We start from the raw sequence: 25388 nt of genomic DNA on the forward strand, positions 1-25388 counted from the left end.
ACTTGTGAATATACTCTTGTAATCGTATTATTCCATCTACATAATGTGCAGTAATAATAATATAATTATTGGTAATGAATCTAATTAATGTTATCTTAGATTATTTAAACTTGGACTGATGTTAATGACATTACATTAGAACAGTAGCTAGTATCAACAAAATAATAATTTTAAACTCAATAAATAAAGTAGTAATGTATAGTATTGTATATAATTGTACGTATATGTTACGGGCAAAGTGGGAATCGGGTATTGTGCACAATGCCCGATTTTCAAGGTCAAAGTTGGAGTAAGTTAACATATTACCCAGGCATTGCATACAGTACCCAATTAGATTTGGACACTGTAGATTAAATGTATTAAAAATTAAATACAACATCCAACAGAGTACTTAGAAAAGTTGTTTTTCACTGACTTAATAACTTGCATCACTTTTTTCGTTTTTCCCGTTTATGTGTTTGATAACAGTTTTACATCCTAGAGCTTTTTCTAAGTCTTCCTCTGACTTTAATGTAGAGATCAAAAATGCGAACGGAGATAAAACCTTTAAATTTAATAAGAGGTCAAATTCACTTTAATTTTTAAACGAATGGAGCTGAGCTAAACGTAATCTGCTGAGCGTAAATTTGATATGTTATACACTTATAAGACGGAAATAACATATGTGGCTTTGATAGCGTATTGGCGTCCTATTAACCAATAACAGACTACGCGACGTTGCCGTAGTGATAATAATCATTAGAAAATATCGAATTGGAATTATTTTTCAATTTCATTTTGAAATATTACCTAGATATAGCCATAATGTGCGCGTAATATACTATAATACTATATGATCACTTTATCGTTAAGATCATACGGATCGGTTCGTATTATCGGTAGCTGTCACATTGTCGCGTACGAATAAAATGTCAAAGTATAGTTTTGTAGTGATACTGTTACGTATAAATGCAATTTGATATAAATTTGTGCAGCGTGCTGTATTTGATTTACTTTGCCCACTTGAATCTAAGCAGGATACACTTTGTCCGTGTAATCTAGAACAACGCCCGGTCAATCGTCAATGTATGAATAATTTGAGTATTAAAATGATGATTCTTATGATTGTCCAAAATATTTTAGAATTGTACACAGTGCGCGGGCATTATAATATAACAAGCATGTTTTTATAAGTTTTATTTAAATATAATTAATACCGTTAAGAATGTATTTATTAAATATAGTTTATGTATGATCTAAAGATATGTGATGCGTAAGTTAATAAATTAAGGAGTGAAAGTGTTGAGGAGTAGGATTTTGTTTATTAGGGATGTTAGATTGTTAAAGCAGCTATAGGAGGGGGTGTAGGATTAATTTTAAATCGTTTAGGAAATTGGTGACGATTTCCAGAGATTGATTGGATGGTGGTGTGTTAGCTGTGGCTTCGGCATATGAGAGTTGTTTTTAGGTTTGAGCTTTCATGTCCACTCATACGAGGTGCAGGTAGTACAGCATGTATGTATATTACGAATTATGACTACTTTAATGTTTTCAGAAAACATTATTATCTATAATAGTGTGCTAAAATAGTATAATCTTTTTATACCAAAAATAGTTCTTTTCGGTTTTAATGATATTCGTTTTTTATTCAACTTTTAGTAGGTTAAATTTGGGTGTTAATATTGGTTTCTTTATCAACCGATTTCAAGTATACATGCAAATATAGGATAAATTGTTATTTTACGTGTGAAAATCCCCAATAATATTCAATATGGCACATTGATATATACGTAACTTTTTTTTTTAATTTGCATTTTATTAAAAAAATAATTATAGCAAAGCGATCACAAACATTTATGTAACTTTATGCTGAAGAATTTTTTTCCAGGAAAAATACTAAGCAATTAAAATTGAAAACTATTACAATTTCAAGCATTAGACACAAAATTTAAAATCTAATATAATTTACATATTTTCGTGATTTTTGAATCAAAAACTTGAGTGTACACTTTTTTTTTTATTCATGGACAGAAAAGTTAGTTTATTTTAAAATTATATTGAAAATGTTTTCAGGTGCTTAATAAAACGTATAAAAAAAATGTTGAATATAATTATTTTTAAGTACATAACATGTAACGTTCATTCAAAATATAATTTCCTCGACCTTAGTTAGTTTGTTTTATGAATAAAACATTACATTTCCTTTATCCAATAATACATATTAGGTGCATAATATTATAATTCTCTTTTAAAAATCAAAATTATATAAAATACTTTATTATATATTATTAAATACCTAAATTAGTAAAAAAGTACTATATGGATGGTGATGTGGTTTCTAATCCTAATTTTGACTGTAATTTTTTTATACCTACTTGCAGTATTTTACGTTACTATAATAATAGTGAATTAATTAAAATATTCGGTCGTGTACAAGCGTGTAAGAAAATAATAAAGAGTAGGTACATATAATACCCATTATTATTTATTTCTACGCACCGCGAGCTGTCGAATAGTTTTAAAAATAAGCTATTCTGTTAATTATGAGACACAATTTACCAAGAAAACATGTGGTGGCGTACAATTTTACATTACGAACACATACTACGCTTCACGTGGTTTTTGGTTACTATTCTTGAAACTCCATTATCATATTATTATTATACATCTAATGTCATCTACCATAATACCTCACCGATCGCGATATTTCGGTCACGATGTCAACGAATTTCGCATCAAAAGAAAAACCAGTATTTAGATATAATATTATATAACGCGTCCCTGTTGCAGTCACTACGGCACAAATACAAACGAATTTTGGCCCAAGTTCAATTTCGTATTGTTTGGTGCATATACACATACATATATATAAATTATACTTGTAATTTTAATTTTTTGTTCATTAGGTAGCCCTCGTAAATATTATATTAATATTATTCAGACACCGCGACGGTGGTGATTATTAATCGCTATCACGTGGCCGCAGATAGTATTTTGGACTCGCAATGTGTGTGACAATTATTATGTGTTCCTATAATCTTATGACGATGATGATGATCATCGTCATCATAATAATAATAGTAATAATAAATAATATACTCATTCGGCGTAGAATATATTCCGCTCTCCGGCAGCAGTGTCGGTCCGTTATTTTTGTTTTGATAAAACGCGGTCGTCACACATATATTACACACCAAATATACATATTCCGGATGAATCTTCCAGGACACTTCTTTCCTGTGCCACTCATAAATCCATCCTCAGATGAGATTCGAACTCTGCTGTTTACCGCAGTAACCGTACCGTGCTGACAAACTTCCGGTTTGAGACCTATGTTCGTACGCGCGTGTGGCATTTCATTCACGGTTATTATATATTATTTATATTATTAAAACAATATTAAGCACTTGCACACGCTTATTTAAATAAAAATATTATCATCGCTGACTGTCATGATGACGTGCCCTCATCATAACGGGTTGCTTGGTATGGAAATACTTTTCGTTCATTTAGTTAATGGATCTATTTAGTGTTCGACGTCGGAGATTGACTTCGTTTTGCCGTCAACTTACATAGGCCTCGGGCAAACGTCAAGTATCCACGTAATTAACATCATTAAGTCCTAATGCAACCGAATGGAAAACTTTGTGAAAAGGGAGGTCGGTTACGCATTACGAATGATTTCAGCATAATATTATAGGATTTGACTCAATAACTTGAACGTTTGTGATGGGTTCGATAACGTTTAGAGCAATTAAGAATTTATCCTAGCGCCATAACATAATTTCGATGACAAAAACCCTTAAAATATTTCAAATGTGTATGAATGATCTGTGATCACTATATTATAGTGTCACTAAAAAACTGGATTTTTAGTTAATTGCAAAAACATATTTGTTTTTCATTAAAATATTAATGATTATTTCGAAGAAAAAAATTATATCAATTTAATTATAATTTTAAATTGTTATCGTGAGGATAGATATGAAGCATATTTTTTAGAAGGGGTGAATAGGGATATTAAAGAGTAATATTTATTTATATTATGATAAAACATTTCCTTAGTTATGCAATTTGGTAAAACATTTCTTAACAATCTTATTATTAAATTATATTTTATGATGGAAAGTATTTTTATATTTCAACTTCTTGACACAAGGACAAAGACTGAAAGAAAAATCAATTGTTGAACAATGACTATTAAAACTGCTATAAATAAGGGATGATGTTTTTGCCTAGACCTAACGCACAAAGTTATCGTAATCTACCTAATATAAACTTGATTTATTCTTAGAAAATTTAAAAATAAATTTTTAATTTAAACACTTCATGATTTAGAGGAAACAATCAAGATCATAGGTGAATTTGATGAAAAATTCGAATCTGTTTTTAGAATTCTCATAATTTACAGATCATTCGATAGGAACATTGTTAAAATAAAACACATCTAAATTCCCATGTTGTGTGTGTGTGTTAAACAAAGACAGAACATCTGATATCACTGTTTTTCAATCTCCTTAAGTTTAAAACTTTTTAACTAAAGATTATTTGTACAGGTGTTAAATAAACTATATTAATTAATATTAAGAAAAGGCTACACAGACATTTGTTAATTCCATCTTACAAGTGTGAAACATACCAAATTTTAGGCTTAACAGATCACGTTGATCTCTGAAAGTTTAAAAATTAGATTTAATTAATTAATTATACATTTTAAAGGTAGGATTATTATTTGAGGCATCTCATTTACTTTTTATTATATTTTAACTTTAAAGTGAGTCATAAATATTTTAAGATGTAAAGACAATTTACAATTTTAAAATACTCATAATTTGCTTTAAAATTAAAATACAATAAAATATACACAAGATGCACAAGACCTTGCCTTAAAATTGTATGATAGGTTACTATACTATTTTTAAACTTACAGAGCTAAACGTGATTTTCTGAGTGTAAAATGTTCTGTTACACTCCACGAAAACAAATGACTGTGTAGCGTCCTTTTAAATAAATCTGCTAAAAAAATCCCAAGAAGGATTATCTTCACGCTCCTTTCCCACTCATTAATCCACATTATTTTTGTTGGAATCCTATTATGCCACTTACATCATTTTACAAATTACAGTTTAGGTGCTGCACTCTATCGATCAAATTGATCAATGTTAAGGGGGTCGAAGCCATAGATAATAATATGTATATATTATGTTGTAGGCCATTTGGAAAATTTGTCTTTTTGGTAAAAGCTAGGCTTTTTGTAATGAGGTAGCCTGTTTGCGAACTATTTATTATTTTTCCGAACAGCCTGCTGTATTTCAGGCTTATTGCATACAGACTAACAGCACTTAGGCGTTTTAAGAACTACGATCTTTATAATATAACCATTTTACTTATTTTAAATGTGAAGTTTAGTTTGTTGAACTTAGAATATTTATTCAAACTATAACCTCCAACTTATAAACTATATCAATGACGTATGTGAACATTCTCGAGTGCTACTAATTGAATAATTGCCTCATTATGATTTATTATTTTTTTTACCGACTATTTTGAATCACCCACTTCCATAATATCATATTTTTTAATCAGTCTATATTGCTCTTGCTCTACTCACTATTTTTTTTTTTTTTTTTTTTGGTTCCTGGTATTTTAGCAGCTGTTATTTCAAAAACAGCATCGGATATTGTTGGAAATTATAATTTGAGTCAATATTCTAAGTTCAATAAACTAAACTTCACGTGTAAAATAAGTAAAATAAATATTATCATATTATAAAGATTGTAGTTCTTAAAACGCCTGAGTGCTGTAAGTTAGTCCGTAAGCAATGAGCCTGAAAAACAGCAAGCTGTTTAGAAAAATAATAAGTAGTTCGCAAACAGGCTACATCATTGCAAAGAGCCAAGTCTTTTCGCAAAAATACCAATTTGCCAAATGACCTACGACATATACATGGATTAGACATCCCTATAGCTATTGCCTATTAAGCACGATATGTTGTGAGCGAAGAGTCTACTCGTTACCATATTGGTTATATGCGGTTACATATGGTTTATGATAAATACAATTTTTATCATTCTGATTTGAGCCAATTTTTTGAATAAAATACGATAATTCATTTTAATATTATTTATTTATTAATATTAATTAGGTACATTATATTAATATTATTTATTTAAAATAATTTATAAATGTTTATATTGCGATATCACTTCCAAAAATAATGACGAACATACCTTGTTTTTTCATTCGTAAATATACATTTTATTGAATTAACATGCATTTTTAGTTATTCTATTATTTACACCAATAAAATATAAACTTATAAGCAATTTAATGCAAATAATATCACTTTCCAAATTTTTCCCTTCGATGTGAGCCTAAAATTGCGTTTTCTTTATTCTTTATCACTTATGGTCGATACCCCACGCCAGAGGCGGTTTGAGTATACTGTTTTTGGTGCACTGCACCACCAATGTTAGGGGGATGGGTGGTCTTGGTTGAGCATGTGCTGACCGCAATGTTTAATTTTAATGTTCAATAAATGAAAAGAGTAATAAAGTACCTAATCAATGACATATGGTAAATGATAATCGTGGCTGAAACTGTTGAAAGCGTCGAGTTAAGAATATAAGGGCCTTATAAATTATAAACTTATTAAAAAATATTTATTTGTAATTTCTATTATGATGATGGTGGGGGGGGGGGGTAAGTGGGTGTCTATATATTGTTTTGGCGTCTTGCACCACTAAAGTATAAAACATTCAAACCGCCTCTGACCCCACCTTAATTATAATTAACCACTTTGGCAACGAGTATACTCTTCTATGACACTTAAATACATTGTCTGATACTCTGATGTCTTATCCATGTATATATCAATATCATCTATGGTCAAAGCATGACATGATTAGACATTTCATATTACTGCATTTATATTCGAGCTGTGTCAATGTGTGAAAAATAAATGAATGTTAATGTGTGTGTAGTTGTTCGTAAAATTAGGTATTAAGTGCCGGCATGGACGGCTCAACATCCACATATAAATTTCCGTACGCGCAGGCACATGTCAAAGATATAGGTTTTATCAAATACGCCATTCTATTCTGCAAATGACAAAAGTGCCAAAAAGCTAGACACAATTAAAAGACTAGAATTCGATGCATTTTAATTTTAAAAATTGGCAGTACGCTGTCGTTCACTGCGCCGTCGTCGTTGCACAACGTGAACCCCTGCAGGCTCGGTCATCTTGGTCCGACAGTCCAATTAATCCTCTTGTGGTCGTTTCCGTTAGACGGCAACGGACATTTGCTGATTTTGCACCAGCGTTTCTGCTCAAAGAGTCAATGATTTTTCCGAATAGTCTGCAGTGATCGTACGTCAAAATTCTATTTCAAACAAACGCTTAAAGCTAAAAAATTTCAATTTTTTAGATTAATAAAAAAAAATATGAATTAATATTGATTATTTTTCTTTTTTTTAAGAAACTATAATTATATACATGTTTATTTTTAGGGTTTCTATTGCCTATGATTGGTTACATAATTTTAAAACAAATAAGAAATAGTCAATTGATTATTGATACCGATTTTAATAATTGTTTCACCTGTGCAAACATCACAAATCTAAAAATTCCAGAAAAAATTAGTTTCTATGTTTTGATATACCTAGTTTTAGATTTGTGTGAAATCTTTAATGGATTAAGGATGGGGTAAATCCGTAAATCCACGAGTAGTTGTCAATTGTCACGAGAAGTGGACAGTGGTGAACATCACTACGCCAGATATAAAATTATAATTTCAACACCAATTTTGAATCATATTATAGAGTTGGTATTTTTAACGGGCAACGAAGTACATGCGGGATCATCTAGTATTTTATAAAATTTAATTATGGTACTTACTTATTGACATTTTAAGTTTAAAACAAATAATATAATTTAAGAATTATACTGTCATTTTTGAAAGATTTATGTTAATGATTTATATTTTTTTAATGAGATAAAAATTGAAGTTTTACACTAAAAAAATAGTGACTTAAATTTCACCGATTTAACTACTAGGAGACACAATACTTGTCTTATAACTGTCGGGAGCCAATTAATGTTTTAGATAATTGACGTGGGAGAAACGTCCGTGGGTTAGTTTATTTTACATCGATAAAACAGCACAAAATCTAATTTTTGATTACAATAAAATTATATTTGAGGTTTTATATTTATTAGACATTAGACATATCTTCAATACGATAAATACACTGGCTGCCAATAGATAAAAACGCAGGTATGTAATGTACCATATCTAATAAGTAATAAGTAATAATGCTCCAAGTCACCTTTGCAAGCTAAAATTACTTTTTTAAATAAAAACAAAAAAAATATTTCCTACATAAAATATACAAGAAGTGAACAGATTCAATTATTTTTTCAAAATGAAAATTATACTTTTGGAGATATGAAGTTATGGAGATAAATTATTATTCTTTCACTTATTGGTCACAGAATAATATATGAAATTTCATATAATATTCTGTGTATTTGTTTAAAAATTTAAAATATTAGGACATGAAATAACGACCAGCGTTCAACAGCCTAAACAAGTTTGTTCCAAAGAACATCGACAGTCGATATGTTTTTATAGTGTCTTTGGAATACAGTTTTGTTGTTGTTTACATTACCAAAATTCACCAATTGGGTATTTGCTATTAATTCCGTTAACGGTCAACTTTACAACTACTGATAACGTTATGATTCGACGTTTGACCTAGTCGTGAATCGTCGAATTGTGATTGTTTCGTTTTCGTAGTTCGAGGGAGTCGTAATTTCATACAACTTTAGTATCGTAGTAGCATTGATTATAATCAATGGTAGTAACTAGTGGTAGTAGTTTATGCTCATAACAAACTTACTATATATATAATATCAAGGTAATACATGTCTTTGGTCGTACTGTCGCAGCCAATAGTTCTATTATCATATGTGTAAGTTGTTCGTTGCAATCGTCGGTCGTAATAATATTATCATACGGTTTAACGTATTTAGTATTTACTATTCAATATTTAACGGTCGTATTTTCGTATTGTCGTACACTCGTACAATAACTTTCATGTCATATTCTCGACAATCATACAGTAAACTCGAAAAGCAATTATATATTGAAACCGAAAAGCCGTATAATTACCAAACCAAATTACGTGTTCATCACACATTTATTCATATGGCATATGCCTATATTATATGCCTGAAATATTAAATCAAAATGGAAAATTTCGAAAGCACTATTCTTCGTTGGGTAAGTCGAATATTATGATTTTATCTCCGTTAGTCAAAGTATTGTCGTTTGAATTAAGATTTTCATATTAATACACAGTTTGTCTCAGTAAAATAAGTTTTCATAACCAATAGCTTGGCAAAATAGGTAACATTAAAATTATGTTATTTGTTAGGTACCTTACTAATATCTATACTAGTGGTGGGCATATATGGATTTCAAAAATCCAAATTATTCGGATTTGTCAAATTGATTTTGCTGTTCAATGACTCATTTTTATATACTAATATTTTAATTCTATAACATAATTTTTAGACATAATGTAATACAGGTATACCAAAGTTAGAACACTATTTAAGTACCGGTGATATCATAAAACTTGAGTATTAATTTATTGTTAAATTTTTATTATAATAAAATAAAATTATTGATTTTACCATACATTGAAAATAATTGTAAGTCGTAAATCACATAAAAAGCAAATCCATAAATCCAGATAATTCGAGAAATCCGGATAAGAATTTGATTCAAATCCAGATTTGGATATTCAGATGTCATGCCCATTCCTAATCTGTACCTATTACCTACCTAGGCCAATAATTCATTTTTGTATTTTAAGGAAGATTACTGTACTTGGTTTAAATAATGTGCACAACATTACTACAATATTGATTAACCCAAAATTATAATGCTCGATACATTATTATTTACTAACTACTGATGTACTGCCTATTATAATTCATTATATTTTTGACAACTAAAACAGAAGGTATACACAAACAAATTATCATATATATTATATAGTCAGTCATAATTACATCTTTTTGTATCTCTTCAAAATCTATTAATCTTTTTTTTTTAATTATTGATTTGTGTTGCTGATATTATACTGTATATACGAGTATTAAACTAATGAAATGAAAATAGTAAAATACATTTCATTTCTTTTTATAAGTACTAGTTACCTACCTGTGTTAACCTGATATCAATTGTAACATATTATTATGTACCTTGATTAATTATTATACTACAAACATTTTCAGATGTGTTTATTTGATGAATTTAATAACATTGAATATTCAAGTACAAAACATCTGATATCCAGTACATCGTTTAAACAATTTGTTGATGATGTGTAAGTATTGTGTTTCATTTATTATATCAATCATACCTGAATATAGATTGCAAACATACTAATAAATGTTTTTTTTAACCTTACTACAACATAAATTCCAGCATAGGTATGCTGGATTGTAGTTAATAATCACTTCACATTTAAATAAATCAATAATGAGCTACTCAAAAATCTTACACGTAATTTAGTAGCCCACTATTGGTTCATTCAATTTTAGTTAAATATTTTTTTTGTGCTACTCAACATTATTTTATTACTAATTAAAACCTATGATTATATAATATTAAATATATTTTGATTTTTTAATTTTTTAATTTTATAGATTTTGTTTAAAATGTTCTTCAGCTTTGAGCACAGATGATACAAAAGTTTACAACACTATAAAAGGTATTATTTAGTTTTAAAGTTAATTTATTCTAAAGTTTTTGTACTAAATATTTTTTTTAAATATATTTTAAATAGTGAACTATTGTGAGTTTGAAGTACAAAACTGTGAAGATTTATATAACGAAGACAATGCAATTTATGCATGTATTATTGTTTTGCTACATGCATTATTAAAATGTACTAATGACAAATTCAGAAATCAGTTGAGTGAAAGAATGGATAATGAAGAGCAAGTATTACTCGCAAATTTCTTAGAAGCTACACAACCCTCATTATTCACTAAGCAAAATATTTCCGAAGCACTGCTGTTAATAAATGATTCTAAGCATACCTCTATTAATGTTTCAGGTAAATTTAGAGATTTTTATTTCTATTTTTAAATGTAGCTGTAGCTGCTATACTTGTTTCAGTAAATAATTGTATTTTATAAATATGTATGTATAGAAATATGTTCAAATAACGACACACCAATCAAATCAAAATCAATGCGCCGTAGCTATTTACAAGAATTTTGTCAGGTAATTTCCCATTTTCTAAAGTACTCCCATATCAGTATATATTATAAATACATTTGTGATCATCCAATTTTGTATTGTACATGTACAAATTCACTCTTAATATTAAGGAGGACTTAGCTAATAAAATCAAATGATATTTAAAAAAGAACAAAAACAACTTTTTCAATTTTGAAAATAAATAATATTTGATAGATTGTTCACTGAATTTTAACTGCGGTAATTCTTAAAATTCCTAATAATTGGAAGTGTGATGATGAAAAATATGAATACAAATTAAAAAATACCTTATTTTTTTTTATTCAATACCTCAACTCAAAATTTTGATACTCAATATTACACATAATATTAAAACCTAGTGAACTTGTTAATCAATATAAATCCATTGAACCAAATTATTACAGTCTCGTCAGTCATTTTGGTGATAATACTACTATTTTAATTGAAAATTATTATAATTTATTAAGATCTTGTAATTTTACTGATGTTAATTATAAATAAACTGACTAACTGTCTAGGGTAGTATTGTGTGGGTATATCACATAATATGCTACTGGTGTGCGGCCAAATGAAAAATATGTATATTATTGTATATTACTTGAAATTATACCATTTCATTATATGGTCTCATGGTAAAATATTATCATGCCTTTTTGAATTTAGAGATGATTAATAAAGCATAAATTTTTCTTTTGGAACATAATAATATACTTGTAGAACACATTTTAGATAAGCAAATGTTTGCAATTTTAGGTTATCTTGCCTTTATATTAATTAATAAACTAAATTGTCTGCATTTAAGCATATAAAGAAAAAATACTAATATATTTCTCTTTCTTGCAAAATCAATGCCTTTAAAAAAAAATTATTTTAACAATGACAAATTTGAAATATTTTCATACTTATCAAAATTTCTCAGTAATATAACAATACGGATATTAATAAGGTAAAAGAAATTATAATTGCTCATCTTATATCCTCACTCTACTAATTTTCAATGTGGATCAAAGAGTGAAAACAGATGACTGACTGACAACCTCTTAAAGCAGTATTATGTTATTTATAAAATAAAAGTGTTAAGTGCATATTTCTTTTGGTAAAGTATTACATCTGACAACTTTAAATTATTAATAATCACCAGGTAAAATAATTTTGCCTTTTTAAAATATGAGCAATTAAATTATTATTTATATTGTGTACTGTGATCTTACAATATTGTTTTAACTATTTTTTATAATGCTTTATTTATTAATATTTGACCTTTCAATGTATGTTACCTCCATATACCTGCATAACTATATTCAATCAGTGTTTAAATTCCTTAATCATTGTTTTATTTGATATTTTTTTACCATCAACAATTTAAAATGAGTTAATATTAATGAAATAATGAATCTTATAATCTTACTAAATAGCTATACTCAAATTAAATTAATTAAATCAAAAATAAAATGAATAAATATTATTTTCCAATTTATAACTAAGCAAATAATGATAAGGCCTTAACACCTAATTTCCTTATTTTTATCTAAGCTTTTTTATGAATGAATCATAATATTTATAGTATGAAATATAAAATTATAATTTTATTAATAAATACTTATTAATTTTAATTAATAAACAAAATTTTTATGTTTAGCAAGAAACTTTACCTTTTGAGTGTAAATGAACATTTATACATGTAAAAAATGAGTTTACAGATTGTCCTCGGCAAATATTAAGCCCAATGTATTATAGGTTATTCAAACTTAATCCTAGATGGTGATTTATTGTACTTATTATTGAAACTTACAATACTAAATAATAATTATTTTTTAATTGTATTTATTATATAAATTATAAATTATGTATGATAATTTGATCATCTATATTTTAGTCGCCAAAATCTCAGTCCTTAATAAATCAAGAAAAAGAAAAACTTATTGCCAAACTTACCGAAGACTATAAAAATGAATGCGAAGAAAACTACAAGTTGGCTGAAAATGTTAAATACCTGAAAGATCTTAATACAAAACTAAGTAAATAATTATACTATGTACATCAAATATAAATAAATTTTAAGATATATATTCATTTATCTGAAAATATACATTTGTTATCAAAAAAATTCTTTTTAAACTATGATTATAAAGAAGGTTAATTGAAATTTTCCAACTATTTTTTTTCGTATATATTATATTTTAAAGCTTATTATACTTTTTGCATAATGCAAAAAATAGAAATAGTAATTTTTTTTACTAATTAAAAATAACTTTTTCTTACTTATTATGTTTAATTTAGGTAATAAATTAGAAGACAAAGATAAAATATTACAAATACTGAAAGATGAAATCAAAGAATTTTCTAAACCAAACCAGTCTCCAGAATGTTTAAAAATAGACAATGATTTAATTATAAAAAAATTAAACAGAGACAAAATAGATTTGGAAATGAATTGCAATGAATTAAAGCAACAAGTAACAGAACTTGATAAAAAACATAAAGACCTTAATGGAAGAGTATGTAAATTATGATTTATTATAAATTACTTATCTAAACTGTCAGTGATTACTTTAAAGTTGAGATGTGTGAGGCCTGTCTAATATCTTGAAATAGCATATAAACAAAAATTCTACATTCATTGGTTGATAAATTTGCAGTTAGATTATAGCTTGTATGATGCCTTAGGTAATGGCATAATATTACATTATGCCTAATGTAAGTATATTGCAAAGATGGCCAAACTTCTTTTGATTATGATCTACTAAAAATATTTTTTCCTTTTTGATCAACACACATATAATTAATTGTTTTTGTACTAAGAATTGCCAATAAAAGATCAGTTTTCAAAATAAAACTTGGGCTAAAGTTTGAACACAATTGTATTCGATTTATTTTTTCTTAGAGTAAATAGGCGCAGTTTTTTTGTGTATATAATTAAATTGTTGTTTTAAATTATATAGTAAAAATTGTATTCCCCCTTTTTTTTTAGACTTTAGAATCCCCTTACCATAATAATACAATCAGACTTGTTTCTGATGACTTAATAATTAATCGTGTAATTTTCTAACCTGTTTATTAATATTTTTTATTTATTTATATAGTTTGAAATGAAAACTTTAGATTATAATAATCTTATTGTTATGTTTGACAATATCGAAAACGAAAATATGTTGTTAAAATCAAACTTAAAATTATTTGAAGAAGCCATACAAAAAAAAGACACAGAAATAACAGTAAGTTTAAATTTAAAAAATGTATGCCTTACTTTAAGTGGTACAGAGTTAGGTCGTCCACTACTAAAAATAATATGATTTATACTAAAAAATGTTTATATCATAAAATTGCAGCTTGAATTAAAAGAAAATGATCATAATTTAGCTTAAATTACTTGTTTACCTTTTCTTGCATATAAATTATTTTTAATAAAATTAAACTACTGTAAATTTATATTCCATTTCTGATGTAAAATCTATTATTGAGCTATTCAATATTCAATTTTTATATTGATATTAAATAAAATCATTGATGTGTTATTAAGTTTGTAAGCCAATACTACTTATACCATTGTTACATATCTTCATCTTGTTCAAATGTTAGTTTCTTTATCGCTAAAGAACTTCAGTGTATGTGAAACCCATTTTTTCTATCTACATTATATTCTCTTAAAAGTTAAAAGTGTATATTTAGTAAACATAGGAAGGTTGTATCCATATGTTTATTATCATTGGCTTTTTTTTATTTTTTTTTATCTGATATTGGCTAACTAAAAAAATATTGTTTAAAAAATCTACTATTACTTCTTTGTTCTGCAGTCTTTCAAATTTCAAACACTATATTTTCAATAAATTTTAATTATAAAATATCATGTTGAATAAAATGTATGACAATTTTTTGTTTTAGTCCTTAAAAGATGAATTATGTAATAAATCAATTACAAATAATCCAACAAATATAAGCGGTCAAGAGAATAATGCTGTGCCTTCAAATACATTATTTAATGAATTGAGTTGTTTGAAATTAGAAGAAATAACACATGATAAAGAGAAGTACCGACATAAGTACAAATCAATAAAAAAAGATTTAACAAATGTAAGTATATCAATAAATATTTTTTTTATGAATTTCTTCATTTAATTACTTAAAATTTGAGTCATAGTTTATGTGTTTAATATTATAGTATCTTCCTAATAAGTACAGTTGTCTCATTATTAAACTTGGTGTACTAATAGTCACTTGAAAAACTTTAAAAATTTTAACATTTAGAACTATTTACTAATAACAAAATGTAATTTATCTAAAATATATTTCCTGCAATAAAAATATAATTCAAGTTGCACTGATAATCAATTTAGTGATTCTTCACTCACATAATATGATGTATCCATTTTACAAATTTATGTTCAATAGAACTAATTTTGTGTGAATTCTTTATAAAAATATTATTTTTGGCATTTAATAGGATTTTATTATTTTAATTTGTATACCTTAAATATTCATAACTTACTTTAATATTTAAATATTATTAAAAGGTTAAAAAAGTACCATGGATTGTATTCTTACTTTTAAATTAATAATAGATTCATTTTCTTTATATTTTGTTTCAAAAGAGAATAATATACCAGTTCACCTTTCCCCTTCATATGGTCACTACTACATTTATTGTTAGGAGGTTGCGCTATTTATTGGTGGGAGGTGCATATTGCTAGGTAAAACTTGTTGCCTGGTGTATTAACTTTTGGACAGAGTATAATATTATAGCTAAATATGGAAAAATCCTAAAATTGGTTCTACTAAACACAAGTTGTTCACGCGTTATATGTATCCAATTAAAACTAAAAACTTCGGTAGCAATATTTGTTTATCTAATAAATAATTCCAATTTTTTTTTTTATCAACCACTAAGCCAATGAACTATTAATGGGTTAAGAAAATAGTTTGATTATAACATCACACAAATATTCTGCCTATTAAATAACTGATAACAAATGTAATATCATATAATTGTATTTATTCTTTTTTTCTTTATGGTTTTTAGACCAAAATTCATGTTAAAGAATTGAATGAGAAAATTATTATATTAGAAAAAAATTTGGTTGATTATGAAACTCATAAAGATGAACTGATAGACCAATTCTCAGACAAAATTAAAGAACTTCAAGAATGCCAAAAGAAAAAAAATAATTTAGAATCAAAAATTAAGCATCTTAAAGATACTATTCAAGATAATGAAAATCATATTGAATCCCTGTGCTCTAAATTAAATAAAAGGGACAAACAAATAGAAATGTTATCCATGGAAATAGATACTGTTAAAAAATCAAAAACTATGATTGAACTTATTTTAAGCAAAACTAACACAGAAATAGAAGCAATACATGAAGAACATGACGAAAAAGTTAAAAATTTACAGTCAATTATTGATGAATATAAAAATTCAGAAAAATTATCTACTCAAAAAATGATAGATCTAGAAAATAATATAAAAAACATTCAAGATAATTTAACAAATAAAGAACATGTTATAATTTTTTATGAAGAAAAAATGGCTGAAAATTACCAAATTGTTGGTAGTCTAGAAGAACAATTAAAAACTATGTATCAAGAAAAACTTATGTTAGAATCTCATTTAAAAAATATAAAAATTGAAATTGAAACACAACAGAAAAATTTCAGTGACAAAAATTGTGAAATGGAAAACTGTTTGGAATATTATCTTGATGAATTGAAAGATCTAGAAAATGAAAAAACAAAATTAGTAGATATTGTACGCTGTAAACAAAATGAACTAGAACAACAACTAAAATTGATTAACAATCAAAAAGATATGATTAAAACATTACAATCAGAACAATGTAGCCATCAGCTAATCATAAATGAGCTTAATGAAGCTCTACAACAAAAATCTTCCGAAAATAATGATTTACGTGCAAAAGTACTAGATTCTACAGTAGATTTAGATAAGTTGAAAGAGCAACTTAATGCAGCATTGGTTGAAAATAACATGATAAAAACAGACTTAAGAAATGAGGAATTGAAAATTAAATCTATGAATGATGAATATCAACATCAGATTAATGATATGAAAGATATATTAGAAAATCAAAATAATCAATGTATATTAAAGGTTGAGAAATTACAAGATACTTTAGAAAAAAAGCAAAATGATTTTGACAAACAACTAATAACATGTAATGAGCTAACAGAAACAATTTCTCTGTTACATTTAGAAAAATATGATCTAGAAGAAAAATTAAGATCAACTAGTCAAGATTTAAATCAAAAACAAATACAATTAGAACAAATCACTGTAGAAAATAATAAATTCAAAGAAACAGTTGATTATGCTGATAATCGATGTATTGACTTGGAACAAAAATTAAAGGAGTCGAATAACATTATATTGAAAAAAGAAGAAGACATTAAAATATTAAAAGTTCGTATGTCAGAATTTTCAATCTCTGAAGAAAACTTACAGAAACAAATAATTGTAGTTCAAGAAATTTTGAATAACAAACATATTGAGTTAGAAAATCAAATTCAGTGTTGCAATGAGCAAAGAGATACTATTGTTAAATTAAATTATGAAAAAGAGTGTCTTAGCGATAAAATAAAAAACCTCGAAGATTCTTTATCTCACAATGAATACAAATTTAATTTATGTGAAGGAAAATTATATGATTGTAGTAACACAATTGATACTTTAGAAAAACAATTAAACTTGATGAGTGATGAAAAGTCACTTTCAGAATCCCAACTAAATGAAACTATTACTAAATTAACCAATAAAAATCAAGATCTTGCCCTGAAACTAGAAATCAATGAAACAAATGTATTAGAAATTCAAGAAAAATTAGTTCTAAAACAAAATGAGTTAACGAAACAAATAGAAAAGTCAAATGAACTAGTTAAAACAATTTCTTTTTTAAATACTGATAAAGAAAGATTACAAGAAGAAACCAAACAACTTCAAAAATGCTTGAATACAAATGAATTTACTTTAAAGTCATTGCAAGAAAAAGTTCTTATTTGTGAAAAAGAGTATGAAGAATTACAAACATTGAAGACAAATTTAATGTCTGAACTTAATGAAAACCAGCTAAATTTTACAAATTTACTCCAGGAATCAAAGAAACAACAAGAGGATATGGATATTAAATATATTGAACTACAACAAAAATGTAATAAAAAAGAGATTGAACTAGATGAATACATTAATAAATATAACTGTCATATGAAATCAATTACAGATTTAACCTCAGAAAGAGATAATTTGATAAATAAAATTGATGTGCTTGAGAGTACTTTATTAAATAAAGATAATGTTATCTCAGCTAATCAAGAAAAATTGCTTGAGTATAAAGAAATAAATGATAAAGTATTAAGCGAAAAGGCTGCAATGGAAGTAGAATTAACACAGCGTCTTGAAGAAATGGAAAACAATTTATGTAGCTTACAAGAAATATTAAATTGCAAGCATTTAGATTTAGAAACTAGAGAAAAAGAAAAAGATCAACTTTTAAAGACCATCTCTAGTTTGACCTTAGATAAAGATAATTTAATAAATGAAACTAAAGCACTTAAAGACTGTTTATTAGAAAAAGAAAAAACTTTAACATTGAGGGATATTAAATTGTTTGGATTTGAAAAACAATTAGAAGAACTTCAAAATCAAAAAAATAACTTAGAAACAGAATTCAATGATACTAAAATACACTCAGATGACATTCAACACAATCTGACTCAAAAACTTGAAGTTACTAATAATAAACTACAAGAAGTTGAGGAACAGCTTGTTAATCTGAAAGAAGAAATGAATGAACAGAATAAATGTTTAATTGAACAAGTAGAGAAAATCAATTCATTAACATATGAAAATAATAATTTGGTAAATGAGACAAATAAGCTCAAGGAAAATATAGTTCAAAGTGAATTTGATTTAGAGTTAAATCTAAATCAATTGCAGGATTTCGATAAGCAAAATAAAGAATTAGAATGCCAAAATACATTGTTGGTGAAAGAACTAAATGAACTGAAATGTCAATTAAATAACTTACGCCAAGAATCCACTGAAGAGTTTGATAAAATGGATAAAAAATTGTTGGAAGCTCAAAAACAACTTAGCTATAAGCAATCTGAAATTAAACTTAAGAATGACTCAATAACAGATATTTACCATAAAATAAATTACTTAAAAAATATGAAAGTTGAACTTGAATCAATACTTAAGAACGAAAGAAAAAATGTTGAAACATGTTTTGAAACTTGTTTGAATTCATTGTATCAAATTAAAAACAAACCCATATTAGATCAACATCATGATTCATTAATAGAAGTTATAACTTCTGCTGATACATTTATCGAACAAAATGGTATTCAATTAGCACGAGTTGAAAACTGTGATGAATACTCGATTATTGAAAGGGTGAAAAAAGTATTTGAAGCATTGAAAATGTTTATAATCAGTTTAAAAACTCAAGGAAATGAACAAACAATAAACCATTCTAATAATGGATCCAATGATGCATATACCGAATTACTTGCTTTATCAAAAACGTATGTATTTCACTTAATTAAATTTTTTATGAACAATAAAAAAATATATTTAATTTCAGTCAGCAAAAAACCATTAAACATCTGGAGACTGAAATGGCTGCATTGAAAACTGAATGCGTTTACAAAATGACAAAAGTGCAACAAAAAACTCAAGAATATGTAACTTCAGAATATGAAAAAAAGTTTGAACGAAAACGAGAACAAATGGTAAAAAAATAAAAACTATCGTAAAGCTAAATATTAATATTATTATTATTATTTTTTTTTTTAGAAACAATTTTGTAAAGATTTAGAGGCAAAAATTCATCAAGATTTTGAAGCTAAACTATTAAAATACAAAGACAAAGTATGTTCTATACGTTCTGTATTAATTTTTACCATCTTAAATATATTATTTTAATAGATAACCAAAGATGAAATTCACATCAAAGAACTCGGTCAGCAGTTATGGGAAGTTAGTGAAAAATATTTAAGATTACAACAAAAAGATAGAAGAGAATCAACAATGTCCTTACCATTTGAAATGTCTATGATTTCTGAAACAGTAAATATTTGAAATAAATGTGTAACATAAGTTTAAGGTTGTAAACAGTTATTTGTATGTACACTTCTTTTACAGACTACCACTCTCCCAAAATATAATTCTTTTACATTGCCAAAGTCTAGCTCAGCCGGTCAAATAAGGTAAAAATTATAATAAATAATATATTTGTGTAATACAATATTTTGATTTTTTGTATTATGATTTAAAATTTTAGATCACTAGTTGAAGAGACTACTCGTTGTTATCAAGATAATATTAAACGAAATGTCCCTGTTGGAATTGGTAAAAAATTCAGCTTATCGTCTGGTGCGTTACTAACAAAAATCTAACATTATTGATATTCTTGAGACTAGTATCAAATTAAAATAGTATTACCTAATATATTACTAATTATTTCAATACCTATACAAAATAACTTGATTTAAACATTTTTTACAATATCAAACATGTTTTTTCTAACTTATATAAAACTTCAATCTTAAGTAGTAAATTATGAGTTATTGTTAGAGACCAGAATTATGTGTTTTCATATTCAAACTGAGTGTACGCAATACCATAAAAGTGAAATATGAGTGTTGCAAATCAAATTGATTAAGTAAACCAAGTTGTATTTTATATTAATGCATATTTGAAGGGTTATGGCATACTTTGTCATTAGAGAGCATATAACTTGTATAATTTATCTATTCCTTTATAATATGTCAAACAACAATTAATTTCAAATTTAATTATTGCTGAAAGATATTTAATAAACAAAAATCCTACTATGCTACTAATTGCTATCAAAGAATAAACATAATTAAATACCTACTTCAAAGGTTTATGATGGTCATTTTTGAGGGGACTTAGTTTACTTGTCTTGTTATCACTGTGTATTAATTTGTCACACATTTTTAATGCTCATACCCCATATTCTGAAAAATGTTATAATTTTTATCTTGCACACTTCTATTATATTTTTCACATTTTTAGTCCATACAATTCTGGTATCTAATTAAAGCCTAAAAAATTATTAAATTATTATGTTTAATTTGAACTGAATCTTTATTTGGTTGCGCTTAGCATAATACATTTAATTTATTCTATAAAATATAATAGTAAATATGCTTTGCTACTCTAATTCATTAATACTTCTGTTGAAAAAAATTAATTTAGTATAATTTTTAAACTTAAATACATTGTTTCCAGAAATACTGCTTGGGTTGATAATAAGGGTTTTACTGTTACTTAATGACTGCTATGCTTATAATTAAATACACTTAATCTCTTGTCAGCTATTTCATGCAAAATGTACAAAATCCAAAATAAAATACACTATAATATGTGGTTGATTGTCAACAATATCAAAAAATTTAAATCCAAAAAATAATTGATCAAAAGTTTTTACAATGATTTACTTAACATGTTGACTGCCATGCAGCCACCGGCTTCCGTATAAAAATAATTAAGTATTGATCATTTTTAGATCGCCAGCTGCTACATCATATCATTTGTAGGAGGCCATACGGCCGCAGGCTGCCGTAAATTAATTTGGATTTATATTATTAACTTTTCAGTGGCGCTACAATAATAATCTTGAAAATACGCTGTGGGGTGGTGGGAATAATTGCAATTTTTTGATGCAATAAACATAATTTTAACATTTATTTTTGTATTTTTAATTTTTTTTCAAATTAAATAGTTATATTATACAAATACAAATTTATAATGACACTGAAAAATTTCCTTGGCGTACCTATGATTAATATTCTTGAGGCCGCATGGCAGTTAATGTGTTAATATTAGTATGACTAATTTTCCATTCAAACAAATAGAAGAAAAAAAAGTTTTGTTGAAATTTAACTGTAACTTTTATTAATTGCATTTAAATTGTTATCAAATTTAATGATTTACTGGTATTATTTAAAGAATCTCCCTGATTAAATATTTAAACACAAATTGAATGCTATAGTTAGTTGAATATATTAATTGACGAAGATCATATCGGTCATGGCTCTATTGATAGTTAATAAATTTTATTATGAATATTATATGAAAGTATGTCTACTGTCTATAAAGTTTTATAAAATCAATAATAAATGCATATGTAACTATTTTATTATAATGGTGGGGCACCTATGTCATATTGAGAATTAAATTTAGATCAGCTGGACCCCCCCCCCCCCCCGATCCCATTGGTTCCTCCCCTAGGCTTATACTCCTAATCATAGACATTTAAAAGCATAATTATATTTTTATTAGGTAAAATATTTCCGAAAGAAGAAGATGAGGAAGGTGAAATGTTCAACCACTCATGCCTTGCAGATCTCAAACAAGGTAGGGTGAGACTCAATGATAATAAAAAACAATATAATGAAAGACTGTCAGAACTACAAGCTCGCAACTCGCTTTGTCCGCCACATTTAAGAAGTTGTTATGCTGCAGAGACCAATTTCTTGCCAAATACCTCATTAGTTTCAGAAGAAGATATTAAGGTGATTTGTTATTATTTTTTACAAATTACAACCAATCATAATTGATTCATCATTTAAATTTGATCCTTTTATTATAGACAACGGCTAATTATAGTGATTATGAGACTGAAAACCTTATTCCCAATGATCGTATGAAGAAAAAAGATAGAAATCAGGTATTTTTTAATTAATTCGTGTGCCTATAATTAAGTATTACTTAATGTTTTTATATTATTTTCAGACATCCTATAAAAAACCAGGACCACCAACTCCAAGTAAAAATGGAGGTCGTGTTTCTTTATCGGTATGATTTTATTATTATCTTAAAAATAAATATTTCTTAATTTGTAAAAAATTATTTAAAATTAAACACTAATATTTTTTATACATCTATAAATTAATCTTACATAGTAATTTTGTAATTAATAATTATTTGTAAATTAAATTATTTCTTAAAAGAAGCCAAATTTCATTAAAATTAATTTTGTCTTTCACATTTTTTTTTTAATATTATCAACATCATATTTTTTTGATAGTGTTTGTAGATGATTTTTGTCATATAAATCCTACACTAAACATTTATTATTTCCGTTGTCTTTGAATTTTAGATTTTAATATATTTTAGTTAGAATTAATAATAAGTATATTATGTAATATATTGCTATATGTTGTGTTCCCAATGAATAGTTAGATTTATCCAATTCTTATATGATTTCAGAACAATCAAAAAAACACATTAAAAGAATCTAAAGAATCAAATACTAATAAAAGACGAGCCAGCAGTACTCCAAACAAATTATTTAGCTTATTTATGAGCAAAAAGAATTAATTTTATATAATTTTTCAAAATGTTGAAGTATCTAACTATTGCACAATTATGTGCAAACAATGTTTATAAAAATTGTATATCTTACTACATTCTACTTTATTACATTTTTTGTTTTTAATCTATTTTTATTATCACTTTTACTATTAAATTGTATTTAAATTTCTTAATATAATAAAATAGTATTATCATTAATTTATCAATGCTTATTGCTCATTACTATTGCTATTATTATTCGTTGATTCTCTTGGGCCTTTTCACCTATACCTGTAACCCATTGAAACGTGATCACTTGGTTCTCGGCACACCAATTGCATCATTTAGATGTGCAAAAAGTGATTTTCTATGCAATGAAATTCCAACTCTGTTCTTACTCTTCTGATATAACTTTATGCCATCATATTCATACAAATTATGAATTGTATTAATTGTTTTCTTACATACCTAATATAACTTAATATTAGTGTACACTACTACACTAGGTATTTGATAATGCTGAAATGTCAAATTATAAAAATGTTTCTAGAGTATGGAGTGGAATACCATTCCAGGGATCTGTACATAAAGTATGTATTGCATGTCCCTATTGAATATCTACTCAGTAGCAATCCGCATACCTAAGATTGTTCAATGGAGAAGGAAGGCGAAATAAAGTAAATCAAAATTTGATATCCATTACCTTATACTAAACTGTTATTAATATATCCTGTAACTAATAACCTTTACAAACAATTAATGATACACAGAATATTTCTACATTCTACATAACTATTTTTAGAAATATGCTTCATAATTCATAGTTTGAACTATGCCTATTATCATATAAAATGTATACCACAACGTGGCCTGAAGTAGTGAAGTCTCTTTAGCCTCCCCCCCTCCCGGTAATCCACTGGTCTTATATAATCTATATATTATGTCCTGAGAAATTATATAAATAACAATCAAAGTAGGTATACTATATTGAATTTATAATATTGTTTTGTTAATGGAAGAAAGTTTATAGGTCCATCTTAAAAAATAACAATAAGACAAGTATTTTTATTTTGTAGTTTGAGTCTGTAGACATTTCTTATAGTAGAAAAAATGCTTCAATCTTTAACTTAAGGTGATCGTAGTAAGGCTGACAGTATTTTCGAAATACCGTATGAGCAAAAAAAATTTGCAATTTATAAAATTTCTTTCCTTATTTGAAGGTTTAATTTTATCAAATTCATCTTTTTTGCAGTCAACATTTGTTTGAATTTTGAATCGGTAGGTTATTAACTAATTTTAATAACTTAAATAATAAATATATATAATTATATATATATATAATATATAAATTTTCTTTTATATTTTTAAAAAAAATTTATATTAAAAATTGTTTTCTTTTTTTTTTGTTTTACTTTATTATGTTGTAATATGACATACCATAAACTTTAATTTTAATTTAATTTTTAGTTCATTTTTAATATGAACTCAGATTGAAACTAGTTTATTAAACATGTTTTTCTGTATTCCACTTCTTGTTTGTTGCAATAAATTCTAATTTTTAATTTTTAATGATAATCGTCTAAAGCCGGCTGGCGTACTTGATAAGTACGCCAATACTGGAGCACTTGTACGAGTAGCCAAGTACACTGTTCCCATTGCTGGCTGTTATACGAATCGGTCGTGGGATCAGTAGTACAAGTATATTGGCCGTTCCTTTGACTTGTGTCACATTTACCGACAATCGCCGGGAACGACACCAGTGACAAATAATTGTA

At 26.4% G+C, this 25388-nt stretch overlaps 1 protein-coding gene across 2 annotated transcripts; it reads left to right on the top strand.

Moving 5' to 3' along the window:
• The first annotated feature begins 8763 nt into the window (after window positions 1-8763).
• LOC107164102 (uncharacterized) lies at window positions 8764-23832 on the top strand. Of its 2 annotated transcripts, none has more exons than XM_015511797.2 (19): window positions 8764-9263; window positions 10286-10377; window positions 10700-10764; window positions 10840-11112; window positions 11209-11282; window positions 13156-13297; window positions 13560-13777; window positions 14363-14494; window positions 15162-15350; window positions 16297-19814; window positions 19874-20021; window positions 20086-20160; window positions 20218-20358; window positions 20434-20498; window positions 20573-20640; window positions 22600-22832; window positions 22910-22987; window positions 23053-23115; window positions 23530-23832. In XM_015511797.2, the coding sequence occupies exons 1-19, from the start codon at window positions 9231-9233 to the stop codon at window positions 23638-23640; spliced, it is 5718 nt and encodes a 1905-aa protein (XP_015367283.2). In that variant the 5' UTR covers window positions 8764-9230; the 3' UTR covers window positions 23641-23832. The 2 variants fall into 2 exon arrangements, with proteins under 2 accessions (XP_015367283.2, XP_015367282.2); XM_015511796.2 differs by having other exon boundaries at window positions 8765-9263; window positions 20573-20664.
• Window positions 23833-25388: the final 1556 nt, after the last annotated feature.

The sequence above is a fragment of the Diuraphis noxia genome, unplaced genomic scaffold, assembly GCF_037042655.1.
Source record: "Diuraphis noxia isolate RWA-SAM2 unplaced genomic scaffold, SU_Dnox_SAM2 contig0002, whole genome shotgun sequence".
NCBI classification, from domain to species: domain Eukaryota; kingdom Metazoa; phylum Arthropoda; class Insecta; order Hemiptera; family Aphididae; genus Diuraphis; species Diuraphis noxia.